Below are 15493 nucleotides of genomic sequence, written 5' to 3' on the forward strand. Positions count from 1 at the left end.
AATCTGAAATCAGGTTTTAATTTATTACAGGTTAAAAGGACACATGGTCCATATCTCAGCTTTTTACCCCATCGGTGCATCCTCTCCGACTCTCCTCTCCTCCACTCTCACACTAAGTCACTGTATCCTGTGTGGTGAAGCTGGCACAGGGATTTGGTAGCTTTTCCACACAGATGTTTTTGATTCAAACGCTGAAGTTTTCAGGGTTTTCTACATGTGTGGCGTAGACCATCTTCTTCCCTTCTCTGTTTACTGAATGGTAAAACCCAGAGGCCACAGACCAATGTGGGCTCACTCTGAGGCTCTGCGTTTCCACGAGAAAGGAACTAACTTCTCGAAGAATAATACTAATAACATGACCAAAGCCCAAAACACTTCCTTTCCCGCAGAACTGCGGATCAGGTTTTTGTTATACTATTCTTCATATTACGGTTTTGGCTCCAGAGGGCCTTGTGAACAATAAGTGGTGAACTTTTACATTTATCCAAGCTTGCACCACCAGTAGGTTTTCTTTAAACCCCAAACAGGCTGACAAAAAAGACATTTATGCAGCAATGCTGTGCTGCTTTAAGGGCTTCTAAGTGAGTTCAAGCACTGTCGAGAGAATAGATAATGCACATGACAAATCAGGGAGAGGTGACTAAACAGAGAAGAACCACAAGAAACAGAAAAGAGCAAAATGAAGTACACAATGACGAAGGTAAGCGAAGTTGAGTGAAAGTGATGAGGACTTGGAGAAAAAGGGGGAAGGAAAGGCCTGGTTTTCTTTTTCCTAACTCTGGATTCCTGGATAATGACTGGGCTGTAATGGTGCTGAGTCTCAGTTCGCCAAATGAAACAAGAGGCCGGCCAGCCCCGTGATGTTTATTTCTCTCCATTTTTCATCTTTTCCTTTTTTTTTCTTCAATTGTAACTCACACACACACACAAATCATACATACAGAATCTGCATTTCATTTGAATTGTAGCCCACTGTACTGTTTTCCTCCCCTTTTTTTCATCCGCTACCATCCTTTTTTTGCACGCTCAGCAAAAACTTCTCGTGCCAAAGCCTGGATTTGTGGCTTGCTAACCAGCGGAGGGGATATTTTCTGAGAAATCCCCTCTGCCAACAGCTCTCTTCTCTGTGGCTTCATATGCTGACCTGAGCACGGGTCTTTGGAAACGTTGCTGAACGAGACTTTGGCCCATGCTGTCTTTGTTTAGCACAGTGGAACATAGGGGCTTAAGTCAGTAGTGGAGAAATATTTCTGTTTAATGCCGCATTTTGACTTGGATGAGCTCTGGCATGAAGGAATAGTCTGCGATTCTCCCATCATGCATCAGCAAAGTAAGCAATAAACCTGCAGAAAGCGCTTTAAGCCGGCACCCTCACGCACACTCAACAACTCCAGCAGTGTGGAACAGTTTGTGCTGATCAGTTCTGCGAGCCACTGATGGGCCCCGATCCAGCGGCCACAGCGGCTGGATGAGACCGGGCCAGGCTGCATGCCACGGGGGATTTCTGGGATCAGTGAATCTCTCCTTCTATCTAAGTATGGCTGAGAGCCTCTGACTTTTAGAGTGAGCGCGATCTCTGGCCACTGGGTCCATATTTGGTTTTAGATACGGGCGCCGTGTAACGACCACAAAATCAAAACCCAGACAAAAAATTTCTCTCTGCACACACTGTCCAAGCAAACCATATCAACCAAAGCATTTAATACAATGGTGGTTTATAGTGATGCTCTGGCAGTGCACATTTTAAATAAATGTTTATTGTTTCAAATCAGTCTCCAGCACTTTTTTCAAAGCTTTTTCAAAGCAGATTTTCCAAATGACTCTTTACTCCCAATATTGTCTCTAGAAAATCTTTATATGCAGATACCGATCTCCGATCAGGGGGCAACCTCCAGGGCTGAAAGTGAAGCAAACACAGCCGTGCTAAAAACTTTAGTGCCTCCAGCGGTCACTTGAAGCTAGTTCCAAAAAGCGAGTCAGTCCCCTTAACCTCCTAAGACCCAAATCCTTCCACGGCATGCATTTTTAATTTCTCTTTGATATTTGGTCACATTGGGGCCCGATGAATGTAAAAACAAAGAATTACCAGATTTTTTTTTTTACCTTATTTTTGTTTTTAAGAAAAATAAGAGCCAAATATGAGGATATTCGTTTAAAATTTTGATAGAACAGTAGCAGTATAATGTCCTCGTAAGTGGATATCAGGCCCTTGTAGAGCAAAGTTCAGTATTTTGGTCTAAATAACCCAAAATGTAATGTCCACATATGTGGACGCCAGGTCCTAGGAGGTTAAACTCCTATGGTAAAATGCCCAAATATCAGCAATGAAAGTAACATGCTTACAGACATTTTCCTGAAGTGCTTGCTTCAAATGGGGTTGTCTTATTGTTGGGGTTTTCTCTAGGCTATTGTAGAGTCTCTGCCTTACAAAATAAAGCACTTTGAGTCAACTGCTGTTGTGCTTTGGTGCTACATAAATAAAACTGAATTGAATCAAATCAATTAAAGTCAGTGAACTGAGCCTCTCAAGCTGTTTGTTTGCTTTTAGTATGTTTCTTAAATGTAATTAGCAGGTATCTCTGCTTGTGCAACCCAGCCATCGCTGCTCGCTAACCACACCTGCCACCCTTCAATGATAACTTAAAATTCCAGCTCTCATCCAAATATTGCAAATAACTTATGGCTCAAAATAAATAGATGAAGTAACATGGCACCAGCCGAAACATTCACGTTAAAGCTTCTAACAAAGGTCCGCAGATGGGTGACAGCATGGTTTCTTCACCCATCTTTGATTTACAGTCTGACTTTGAGCTTGAATTCTTTTCCAGACTCAGTCTGAGAACAGCACGCCTGTGTCTCCTCCCTATCCGCTGGGCACCGCACCCTTTGCCACCATTACCCTGAGCCCTGAAGTTTAACAGCGAGCCTGTACCCAGAAATAAAAATATTTGTTCAGTTAAGTATTCCTGCAAATGTCAACATTTGCAGAAATTTCCACGGGCTGTCGGTCAACTGGAGTTCAGCTGGTTGGACTATTAATGATGGACTGATTTCAGCTCTGTTATGTGATTTCTCAGTAAAACGCTCAATTTGCTCCATCTACACATGGTTTCTGAATGCATAAAATATATAGTAGAAGATAGCAGATGGCTCATCCTCCAAACCAAACTTTGGCAGTGCATGTGATACAGCTTTAACAGCTCTTTACTGATGTTTGACTGCACCAGTTGGGCTTAGACAAGGCCCATGAAACATTTCTGACATTTCTTGAATGTGTAGCTAATCAGGAATGGCTGCTCATGTGTGGATTCTTTAACTTGGAGGAGATGAGGAGAAAGAAAGGGGGAGGTGATCCCTGCAGTTATATAACCGTATAACACTTTGGTTCCAAACAAATAATAATGTGTGTGTATTTCATTATTTTTTATATGTTGGTGTTTGTTGCATTATTTTATGATCAACATAAGGGTATGGTCGAGCACAAGTATCCAAGTGTGTATTGTTTTTTATACTTGTACTGTAACAAAGCCCATTTTTGCCATTTTGCCATTAAGTACTTGCATAGTTAGTCAAAACGTACTCGTAAAAACAATTGTTAATAGTGGAAAATGGTTTATAAAGATATTATAGGCTTATTATAGGCCGATGGAAAGGCTGTACTCTTTATTGGTTGGATTTGAGTGCCAACTGCATTTAGAGCATGAAATGAGGTGTAAGTTAAATAGGTAAGGAAAGTCCAGGAATGAGGTGTTTGTTGTGCAGGCAAAGTAAGTTGACAGTTTGAATACTTACCTGGTTTGTGAGTTGAAATAATTACAGATATTTACATGGAATTTCTGCACTGCTTGCATGGAAGTGGTGGAGCGTGAAATGTATAGTTTACTGCCACACCTCCATCGGGAATAACAGTAACAGGAGGTACCGTGTCACAGGATTCAATTTGGCTGCTAAGACTTCTATAAGTACATATGTGCATTTTTATTTTCTGATCTCCTCTATAGCCCCCATCCCGAAACCCACCAGACTCGGCATGTTGCCGTGACTATGCCAAGAGCTGCCCTCCACAACAGCAGCAGCATTCAAGGGGTGAAGATTTAGAGCTCTGCAAATATTGGCTGTGCTAGCTTTTCATGAGCCAAGAAAAGGTAGGGGAACAAAGTTTAAAAGAGGCGTTGTGTTAGTCGGGACTTTCAGCTCCGTCTGCTCTGAACTTCTAGAAATAATAAAGCGCGGCTGACACAGAGAGGGAAGTTTCTGCAAGTGGACTTAAATGAGATTGAGTCGGCAGGCAGAGAGCAAGGGAAAGAAGATTTAGATTCCCCACAGGAGACAGCGCACATATTGAGAGGTGGGTCGAATCCGAGCACCACCCGACAGTTTTCCTCTATTCACACTGACGCATTAGTATTCAAATGCCAGTGGGAATATGTATGACTGCTTCTCGGAGAGAAAGAGATGCGTAGCTCTGTGCCAGAGAAAGAAGAAAAAAAGACAATGATGGGGAGCGAGGGAGGGGTAAACAGGGGGTCGAGTAAAAACACTAACATATCAGGGGGGTTTTATATGATGACAGTTTATCTCCCTGCAGTCATTATCTGTGTCTCCACGACTGCACAGCAGCACTTTAAGAACAGAGGGCCTCTCTCGTCTCTCTCTCTCAGGCCAGTGCACACTGATTAACTGTTATTAGACAATGATTTGATGAATCTTTTGTTCTATCAAACAAATTTGCATGTGCTCAAAAATAATAACAGCAAAATGTACTTAAAAAAAATAAAAGCTAAAAGCCTCATTCTGCAGGAAAAGGCCCCTGTGGCTGAAAATGGTCAAGTCCTGCAAACTTGGATGTCTTTGCAAAGTGTAAAATGTGTAGAGAAGGAGAGCAGGTCATGTCATGACAGTGGCTGTTCAAACTGTTAATTTAGTGTGTGAGCTCAAGGTTTGACTGATCATCAGTTCTCTGAATCATTTTGATGTACACTGGCAAATTTAAGACGGGCCTGTACAGGGAGACCTTGTGGGTGCTGCAAGATTTTAGTCGGCGTATTGTGTTACCAGTGATGTTCCCGGTGACTGTGGTACCTTCAGATTATTGACAAGCTTCCCTTGCGTTGTTTTGGGCTGATCCAACACCTGTCTCTGTTAGGAGACCTGGGTGGTAGACCCAGAGTTTTGAATTTTCTCTATTATTGTACTTTGATTTGGCCTTTATTTATCATTTCAAGTCTTTTGGTTTCTTTGTCAGAGCTCTGCCTTCTGGTTACTGCTGTATCCCCTTGTCAAGTCCACGTCTCTGTATTATGTTTCCTGTTTTACTTTGAAAGTCAGTGTCTCGTGTTAATGTATGTGGTTTTGCTTCCTTTGTCTTGTCAGCCCTGATTTGCCCCAGCTGTGTTTCCCTCCTGTCTCCCGTTCCCTGATTGCTCCCTCTGTGTATCCCTGTGTTTTCCTTTGTCTGTGTTGCGATCTCCCCTCATCCTATGCTGTGTGTTCTGTCTGACATCCTGTGAAAGTTTATTTTGTATTTTCAGCTTTGTTATATTCGAGTTCAGCATTAAAGCGGTTTTGAGTTCGGCACATTGAGTCCACCATTCCTGCCTGCACACAGCCCAGGGTTTTAATAGTTTTGCAATTTTCATTAGTTTTTGTTTTTATTTTTATTTAGTTTTGACTTCAGATTTTCAATTTTATATCAGTTTTAATTAGTATTTAACATTTTCAAAGGAGCTTGCAAAGAAAAGCATCTGGACTTCATAGTAGTATTAGTATTTACCATTTGTTTGCTAGTTTAGTTTTTATTTTTTTTAAATCCTTAGTTTCAGTTTAGTTTTGATTAGTTTCAGTTATAGTTTTAGTTGTGTTTGCAATAATTAAGTGTAACAAAATCCCAGTTTCATCATATCAGTCATTCTCTTCTGCTTATCCTTGGGTATGTTGCTATTCCAGCTACCATACTGCACCCTGGACAGGTCACCTGTCTGTCGCAGGGCTAACATGCAGAGACAGACAACTCACATTCCCACCTATGGGTTCTTTAAATAAATAAAGGCAGATGAACAACCATTGATACCAGGCAACTATAAAATGTATATCTTGGCCCCAATGAGACTATTAACTCTTGCAGCACCGGGTGTTCGTAATTTTGGTTCAAGTGAATTGATAAACTTTTTGAAGGCAATTGACTCACACAGTTGTGTAGATATCCCCGTCCTGTTATCTCGGGATGTATCACACTGCCTTGCCTGGGGTTAGCTTCTGTTTTCTGGGGATGAGGGTTGAGTGTGCTCCCTTACCTTCTCAAGGTAAGCTAGGTTAGCCTTCTTGTGTGAGCTTTTCAAGTGCACTTTAAGGTTTGTGGGATTTTTTTCCCTTTAGAAATGTCCCTCATAATTTGTCTATTTCCACTACAAGACACTTGCTTTATCCAAAACACAGTCATATTCAAAGTAATCCCAAATTGGACTCTGGCGCTTTCTCCTGACTTTTCCTGACATGATTCTGCGCGTGGACGGAGCAGCAACACAGACGACTCGACTAACGTACTTGCCACCTGCTGGCATAATGAGACACACCAAGAAAAAAATCTGGAAACTAAACTTCATTTTCACCCTTGACTATTGTATGACACGCACACATCAATGAAAACTAAACACATTTTTGCTATAAATTCAGTTAATTTTAGTTAGTTTTGTGAACACTCATTCCAGTTTTAGTTAGTTTTCCTTTTTTTGTTTTTATTTTTATTTCCGTTAACGAAAATGTTTTTTCACTTCTAGTTTTCGTTATTTCGTTAGTTTTTGTTAACGATAATAACCTTGACACAGCCTCACATGACAGTCTCATGATCATCCTCAATCCATGATGCAAGATCCTGCATGGAGCTCCTGAGACTGATGGTGATTCTGAAAAATCACACCAACAGCTGTCTCAACAAGCTTCTTGCTGATGGTCTTGTAGTCCACTCCAGCCCCGTGCAGATCTACAAAATGTCACTGATGTCCTTTCGCAGTTTTTTGGTCTTGTCCATGTGGATGGAGAAGACTGAATGGAAGAAATTGATTCTGTGGACATGTGTGCTTTATACACATAGCGAACAGAGATCAGGAGTATCTATACGTAATATATTGATGAATTGATTGTAATCTGTGTGCTGCGCAGCCAATCTGTGTGAGCCAGAATTCTGGCTGAGTTGTAGGGGATCAAATATGTTTTTTAGGCAATGACAGGCAAATCAATTTGTAACTTTTATGTAATGTGGTTTTTTTTTCTCTCGCCATTAAAATAAAACTACCGTAAAAATTAGAGACTGTTCATTTCTTTGGAAATGAGCAAACTTACAAATTCAGCAGGGGATCAAATAATTATTTCCCCCACTGTACCTGAAAAATGTTCTTACAGTAGATTCCCGCCAAAAAGAACGGCATTTGCATTTAAAGTTCCAGAGAACATCTGGTTTAGTGCTTAGTGTTCTTGTCCAACCAAATGGTCCCATTTTGGCCAGCAATCAACTATTTTTGTAACGTGTCTATGTTTTTCCTTTATAACATTATGGAGCGCACATTGCCTCGACAAGAGTGCCTCACACATGCAGTGAATTTCATCTAGTTTGCAAATAAAACACCTGAGCTTAAACAGTTTACTCTCAGCACCACAATTCCTAAACATGCTGTATGTACACAACAACCTGATGCGTGTGAATATTTTTGCCATGTCCAACAACTACCTGGATCAAACGGAGCCCCCATGTCAAAATGCATTTTCTATGGTCCCTTAATAACACACTCTAATCACTTTAGTTTTGTCTCCTGGGGCACAATGTCTCCCCTCATGTCCTGTATCCTACCAAAGAGACTAGGGAGAGGTCCGGTGACAGTGTGTTGAATTTGGGTGACAGGGCCCCAGTGGGAGTGGGCGCCCCCCCAGGCCTTTAGATAATCCCCAGGAGAAAAGACCTGCATTTAGGGTGCGATACGCTTAATCCGGGAGGGGGCCTCATTCACAAAGAAGCCCTGGACTTCCTCTGGGCTGGGAGCTTCCGCTGGTCTGGTGAGCCTAGCGTGGGTGCCAGTACAAACACGCTCTCATAATACATGATTGCATTACAATGGAACAACACAAGAGGCAAAGACACACAGAGACAGGCATATGAAATGATGGACAGATTGGACTATGAAAACATGTAACATGTAAATTCACACTGTCCTAATGGGGGAGCCAATCTAAACAAGCAGCCCACACACACAAGGACCATCAGGAGTAAACACAGCACGCACACACACACATGCTACATACTGTGGGCAGAGGCGGTGTTTACATTCTGTCCCGGGTACAACGAAACAAAGCTTGCATGCAATGCAGAAAGATTAGATGAGCGAGGGACCAAAAAAAGCGAGAGATCAAACGGCTAGCTGCCTACAGATAGTCTCAAATTTACAAACAGGAAGACAGAGTCATGTAATAACTGTTTCAGATACTACACACAGTCCTGGTTTACTCATACATGCAGGAGATGCTGGTGGAAGAGGGATATGCTTCATCTCCATCCCTGGAACATTTCTGCAATTTGTTTAATGGGGTTTTCGGGGGGGTGGATAACTTCCAAGATGCCTTAGTCAGGACATTAGGCAACTTGTTACAGTTAGATGTCAAAGTACATACAAAAAGGTGTAACAAGAAACATTATATTAAGGTAAAGAGTAGATATGCCTAACCTAAAGATCTACAATCGCATGGTGCAGTTTAATTAAGTGCACTGCAAAGGCAGAAGATGATCAACCTCTGGTTGATCTAACATACAGATAGACAAAAAAAAAAAGCTGGCATCCTGTAATAAAGGCTGATCATGTATCCACAGAAAGTAATGTCAGTATAAAGTGCTGAAATGTAATTTTGACAAGTAACTGGCAAGTTACCATAGCAACTTCAAATTGTTTATAGTGCTTTTTTTTTTTTAACAACAAAATAAAACCAAATAACAACAACTTGTTAGACTGTAAAGAATTCTGAGGATGTGTCTCATCAAATTACTTTACATCAATTCAGATTTCAAGGGGGTCAGTCCATGCCTACCTTTTAGATCCACCCCTGCTCCATCCCCTGGCGCAATTTCTATGACTGCCACTTAAAAAAAGATCAAATCTGTTCTTTTCCTAAACACATCTTCCCTCTTATTTACCTCAAAAGCAAATAACACTGAGAGGCATTTACGTAAACAGCTGAAGGATATTATTCCATTTTCTCTGACATGATTCCTCACGCAATTTTGGAATAGACATTCGGAAAAAAGGGAAAAGGTTAGGCTTTGGCTCTCTCTTTTTTTTTTCTCCACACTTTCAGACTTGCTTTTCCTTCCCATACCATTTCACGCTGACACATCCTCTTTCATCTGACCACAATACCTCCGGGGACCATCAGCCAATAGTGGCAAGTGGAAAAAAGTAGGATGGTTTTCCTGTGGAAAAGATGCCAAAAAAACCGTCTAATAAATACTGATTTACTTGAGCTTAAACTAACACACAAAGTATGGCCACTGCTTTCATAACGCAAGGACGGTGCACAGCTTTCAACTAATTCTGGTCCCACAACTTCAGCGACAGTTGTTTCCATCTTCGGCATTTCTGCTCGAAGGTTTGCGGTCACTTTGAAATGATCTCATTTTTGAAAGACATGTAAATGGCATTAACGATTTATGAAGGGATCCACAAGTTAAAAGGTTCATGGACTATCAACGTTGGCATGTAGCTGGTATACTCTACATTAAAAAGGCCAATCGATCATTTAAAAAAAAAAGATAAAAACAAACAAATGAATAGCAAAGGGATTCATTTCGCCATTTGAATGTCTAAAGTCTCAAAAAAGAGAGGCGACAGTGCTAACTACCTTTTAAAAGAAGATTTCAATGCAGGAAAAACGATGTTTCATACAGCCGTGACGAGCGCTCCATTCACAAACCAGCACAATCTTTCCATTTTTTCAGTTTTGCCTCTTCACACCGCTTCATTGGATTTCAGATCAAACAGTGAAGATATGACTGAAGTGCTCTTTCCTCTTTAATTCATTAACAAATATTTAACATTAACTGTTCAGGAATTTTACACCCCCCATTTTCCAAGGATCAAAATAACTGGAGAAACTAACATCATTTTAAATGTAAGGTTTGTTTCTAGCACTTGGATGAAAACTCTTTGCAGTCAATAACCTCGTGAAGTCTAGCACCCAAAAGAGATCTCAAAGTGCCGTTTCCTCCCATGAGACGCTCTGCTAGGCCTTCACTGCAGCCACCTTCAGTGCTGTTTGTTTGTTGGGTTTTCTGTTTTCAGCTTTGTATGTCGTTACTCTTTGGGGTTGATTGCAGGTATTGGGTTTGCAGTATGGTACTTATGCTACGTCTATCATCAGTCAAATCATTAGTAAGCTCTATTAGCTTTGTTCCACTGGCAGCCATACATGCTGTATCAATTCCTGCACCATGTTTGACAGATGATGTGGTGTGCTTCAGCTTATAATCTAGTTTTCTCCTCCTCCACACCTTTTCCATCATTCTGGCACGAGATATCCTTTCTCCCATTTTCACATCTGTACTGGCTCTTTTAGATGTTTACTGGAAGTCTGCTCTAGTCTTCTTGTTCTTGAATGTACAGCTTGTTGTACTTTCACTGATGAAGGTGTCTTTCGAGTGTAACCAGTGACGATGATGCACCTATCTCCTCGAGACCCCCTTGACTTGGTAAGATGCTATGAAGCGCTTTTGTTAACCATGGAAACTGTGATCGTTCACTTTAGTCATCCTCTGTGGTCTTTCGCACCTTTTGAAGTTGCTGAGCTGACCAGTTCATTCCTTCTTTTTAAGTTTATTTGGTTCTTCGGGTTAAAGATGGTCTCCCTCGCTTACACAGACATGTCTTTGGACCTAATATTGAGAGTTCCAGTAAACAGCTACCAAATACAAGTTCAACACTCGGAATCAACTCCAGTTTTTTTTAATCTGGTTAATCTGTCATGAATGAATGGGGAAACAGCCTGTCAGTTAATTGGACAATTCAATTTGAGAAAATGGGAGACTATGAATAAAAACATTAACAACTTACTTTGATTGAACGCCTTAGATTAAAGCTGAAAGCCTTAAATTTCAAACCCACTGTGGTGCAACCATCAACAGTTGTGTTGTTGTCATCTGGACCATGTTCGTGCTGTTCTAACATAATCAGCCAAGCTTCTAATGTGAAAAATTTCCATTAGGGTGTCATAATTTGCTGCTGGAACACGGGAGTGATGGGTGCTGAAAGACTTCTGTATGATAATAAACTTTATTCCTTTAAAAGTCTTAAACGATTTATGATGTGTAGGTTCATTAATCAGAAATTCCCGTTTACAACATTTCTGCTCAGTTTCATGTTTGAAGTCTACATCCACTTCCATTTTCTTCAGGCTTGTGGCCTTTTCCAGTTTAAATGTTATCTTTAACTCAGGGTCATTTTCTCCGTTCTGGGACTTTTTTGGAACTCTCTGTATTTTCCGGCATGACAAACCCAAAACCATTTGGCACCATCAGCGTCTTAAATAAACCATAGAGTTTTTAACCCATCACTGTGACTCAGGTCTGACATGAAGGTAAAGCGTTTTCTCCAGACCTTATTCTTTGAATGCTGACCTTTGGCTGAACAGTTTCTCGGCAGCAGAGTGTGGTCAGTACAAACCTCGTGCTTAATAAGAATTATGAGCAGTGACACAATTATATATTAGCACAAACTCCAAACCCTGCCATACTGTGTATTGTGGGCTCATTATAAAATAGCCAACTGGTCTAGGCCACTTGTTTTGACAGAAAGAGGTACACCACAGCACTGGCACATGTCCTTATGTGTGGCGTCCACCAAGACTAAGTACTTATGACAGTGCCAAGAGAGAGTGTGTGTGTGTGTCTGCCTGTGTGCACACACATTAAGGTCAGGGGGGTGGGGGGGAGCATGCCTAATGTGGGAGAGAAACATTGAATCCAAAGTGGCAACTAGCCAGCGTCAGTGTTCCCTTCTTGGAGAATTAGCCTGTCAATCTGGTTTAATTCCTTAGGACACAGGCTGCTCTTAAACCCAGGTTGAGCTTAAACTGGAGAGACTGACTCTCTACATCGTTTTCTCAAGATTGGGTGCAGACAAGCGGGCTGGCTGAATGTGGGCCGTGTCGGGCCGCACCAGAGAGCAGAGCTGCATCGTGCACACAGCTCCACGGCAGGGTCAAGCTGACACTTACGGGCTAAGGTTACAAGTTTCACTCAGTTGAGTGATTATGTGACTCTAGGTGACTATCTAGAACAACAAGGATAGTTACCTATCTGGATTATGGGTGTAGCACACACACTACTTGGGTATCTTCACATTAAAGTGGGGGCGATCGTGGCTCAAGAGTTGAGAGTTCGCCTTGTAATCGGAAGGTTGCCGGTTCGAGCCCTGGCTTGGACAGTCTCAGTCATTGGGCTCTGTCCTTGGACAAGACACTTCACCCATTGCCTACTGGTGGTGGTCAGAGGGCCCGGTGGCGCCAGTGTCTGGCAGCCTCGCCTCTGTCAGTGCGCCCCAGGGCAGCTGTGGCTACAATGTAGCTTGCCATCACCAGTGTGTGAATGGGCGGATGACTGGTTGTGTAAAGCGCTTTGGGGTCCTTAGGGACTAGTAAAGCGCTATACAAATACAGGCCATTTACCATTTTTTAAAAGTCTTGTAGGAAGATCGGCAGATTCTCTTACTGCACAACTTTCCTGCCTTACATTCAGCAGATCTTGCCAACTAAGTGAGATTCATAAACCTGTCGTGCCATGGCATCAAGTTAAGATTCCTGTGTTTACAGCACAGACGACAACACGTGGTTTGTTGTGAGATGAGATCCCTGGCTGCTATCAGGTCAGGCCACGAGTCAAACTGCTGTGAAAACCTTTTGCAGTAAGAAGCCATGTACATCTGCGTTCTGCCAGCTCATGTATCCAACACCTGTTGCTTTGCCTGATTGAAGTCCAACTGAAGCACTTATCTCTGGGAATGCATGTGCTTTTCAGGAGATATAAGCTTTCACACATGAACTACTGTATGTGTGAAAATTAACACCGTTTAGAAAGAGACTTAAACGACTCAACACGTTACTGCCATGTTTCCAAAAATCCATCAGCCAGTGGAATCGGCATTGTGTTGCATGATTTTCATGCAAAGAAAAGCCATCAAGTCCAATCAGGGAGGCTGTAACTCCTTTATTCAACTTAATCAAAAATAGCAGTCAACATTCAAAGGAAAAGAAAAGCAACACTTAAAATCAAAAGTATTGAAAACAATGTCTTGTTTGCTTGACCTCAAGCATGAACTCAAGTGATAAAATCTTTACAATGCTGAGGTGAATTTTTTTTGGGACGCAGTTTATGAAAATAATAATAACAATAATAATAAAATGTTTTAATCACCAGGCATTCAAAAAAGAAAGAAAAAAAAAGAGCATGCTTAGTGAGTGTCAGTGGCAATGTTGATACGAACCCGGGTGCAGTCAAACACTCTTTCAGATCAGCACTGAAGCATACACAATTAAGAGAGGTGCCAAAAAGAAAGAAAAAAAGTCAAAGGGAGGATATGTGACAGGGGCGTAAGGGTACATGACTATGATCGCATTAGTCAATCTGTTCAGTATAAATTTTTCTTTGGCTCATCTGTTTATGTCTAGTCCTGTTTTTTTGTGTGTGTTTGCATTGCACCAGTTGCTGTACCTCCGCTATAGCAGATGTAAAGCAAATTTATTACAAGTTGAGCTTAAACTGACAGTTTGTTTTTATCAATGGAGATGGTTGCGTCCCACGGTGACATAAGAGAGAAAGGCAGCAGTGTAGCTGCAGTTACTCTGCTGGCTGCTATTTTCTAATTGAGTTTCTTCTCATTGACCATATACAGCATTAAACTGTAAAAAAAAAAAAAAGTTCCAGCAAATTAGGAACTTTTGAATTTTTTTGTATAAATTTTGGAAAAGTTTTTTGAAAATAAAAGAATAACACATTCTTTTCTGTTCTCTGCTGTACTGCAAATACACTGAATATATTCCAAATAGTTTCCTACAAAACTGAATTGTGTGTACCTTTGCACCCCTGCTACATAAAGTAAAAATACCATTTAATGAACTTGCCAATGTAGTAAATCAAAATGGTGCACACAAAAAAGAATGAACCCAGAACAGTGGTGTTCATAGATTAAAAAAATATAACTCATAAATGAATAAGTGAATGAGGCCATACATGCAGTAGATTGCCATCGGCTGCTGCATGGTCAGCATATACAGGAGGGTAAGCACGGTGAGACTACGTGGATAGGCGTCAGAAAGCACTTTCATAAACAGCGACATACAGAAACAGACGAGGGAGTATGTATTTACGTTTATTCAAAGGTAATATGATGTGTTGTGTTTACGAGCGATAAAGCAAAATCCTTTCAGCACAGTCCTGGCCAACCAAGCTGGCGTACTGCTGCACCTCCATCTCATCGCTGGAGCCCTTGCGTTTGCGGGAGTAGGCTGCATAGGGCATGACAGTCCGTCTGTATAGCACCAGAGCTCTGCCCAAATCCCTCACGGCCCGAGCATCTCCTAGACGAAAACAGGCACATATGAGAACATAATGAGGACCAGTGTAGACACATCAAGCACTATAAACAATGTCCTTATTTTCCCTCGCTCGTTTGAGTTAACCTCTGAGTGTCTTGGCAGAAATTCACCATTATTCCGAGAAAGTGTTGGAGGAGCAGAAAACATTCCCCCCCTCCTTCAGTTTTAATTCCTCTGTGCCCTAAACCTGGGGTCACAGTGGTGCGTGAGCAGGCTAGTTAGCTGGCCTTGTTTACAGGGCCTTGCTCCCTGCTGGCTTGCCAAACTCAGCATCTCATTAGGTCCTGTGTCATACACCGCCAGCAGTGTTTTTACAGCTCTGATGGACCAGTAAAACACTACTAATCTCTAAAGTGTATGTGTTCAGAAGCTAAGAATGATTCTCTGGAGAGTCAGATGTGGAAAAAAAGGGTTGAAATACAGTGACCCTCACTCTGACACTAAATCTGCTGCCTCCAGGAGTGAGACACTGAGCCAAGCACAGCAGGGAGTACATACTGAGCAAAGCAAAGCCAAATATACTGTACAGAGGTATGACTCTACCTCAGTCTCACTCATAAACTTCCCATTTCAGTCAGAAAATGACTATTTTTTTAATGCACTGGAACATCTACAAGTCTCTTGTGTCAGAAACTACCCAATAAATGTTGCAGTCATTCAAGTAGCACTCTTAAATGCTTATTTATCTTCTTAGTCCATTATCACACCATGTAGTCCACTAGTTAAACAATTGCAAAATGCTTATTTTGTCTTCTAAAATGCATATCTCCCCTAAATACTCTGCATATAACAACTGATCCATTAAAAATGTCCTGCTTGAAGCAATCCTGAGCTGGAAACCTAGAGAAAAAAGGAAAAAGAAAAAACA

The 15493-nt window shown here is 41.4% G+C and overlaps 1 protein-coding gene across 6 annotated transcripts in view; it reads right to left on the reverse strand.

The window, feature by feature from the left end:
- Positions 1-9273: 9273 nt before the first annotated feature.
- The window catches only part of ate1 (arginyltransferase 1), a 57210-nt gene continuing 50990 nt past the window's right edge, over positions 9274-15493 (reverse strand). For 5 of the 6 annotated variants that reach the window (XM_085182096.1, XM_085182098.1, XM_085182101.1 and 2 more), the window contains one exon: positions 9274-14607. In XM_085182096.1, the coding sequence (XP_085038222.1) occupies positions 14429-14607 (179 nt within the window). In that variant the 3' untranslated portion in view covers positions 9274-14428. The remainder of the gene's footprint in view (positions 14608-15493) is intronic. The other variant, XM_085182099.1, reaches the window with a different exon arrangement.

Source organism: Neolamprologus multifasciatus, chromosome 13 (assembly GCF_963576455.1).
Source record: "Neolamprologus multifasciatus chromosome 13, fNeoMul1.2, whole genome shotgun sequence".
Lineage (NCBI taxonomy): Eukaryota > Metazoa > Chordata > Actinopteri > Cichliformes > Cichlidae > Neolamprologus > Neolamprologus multifasciatus.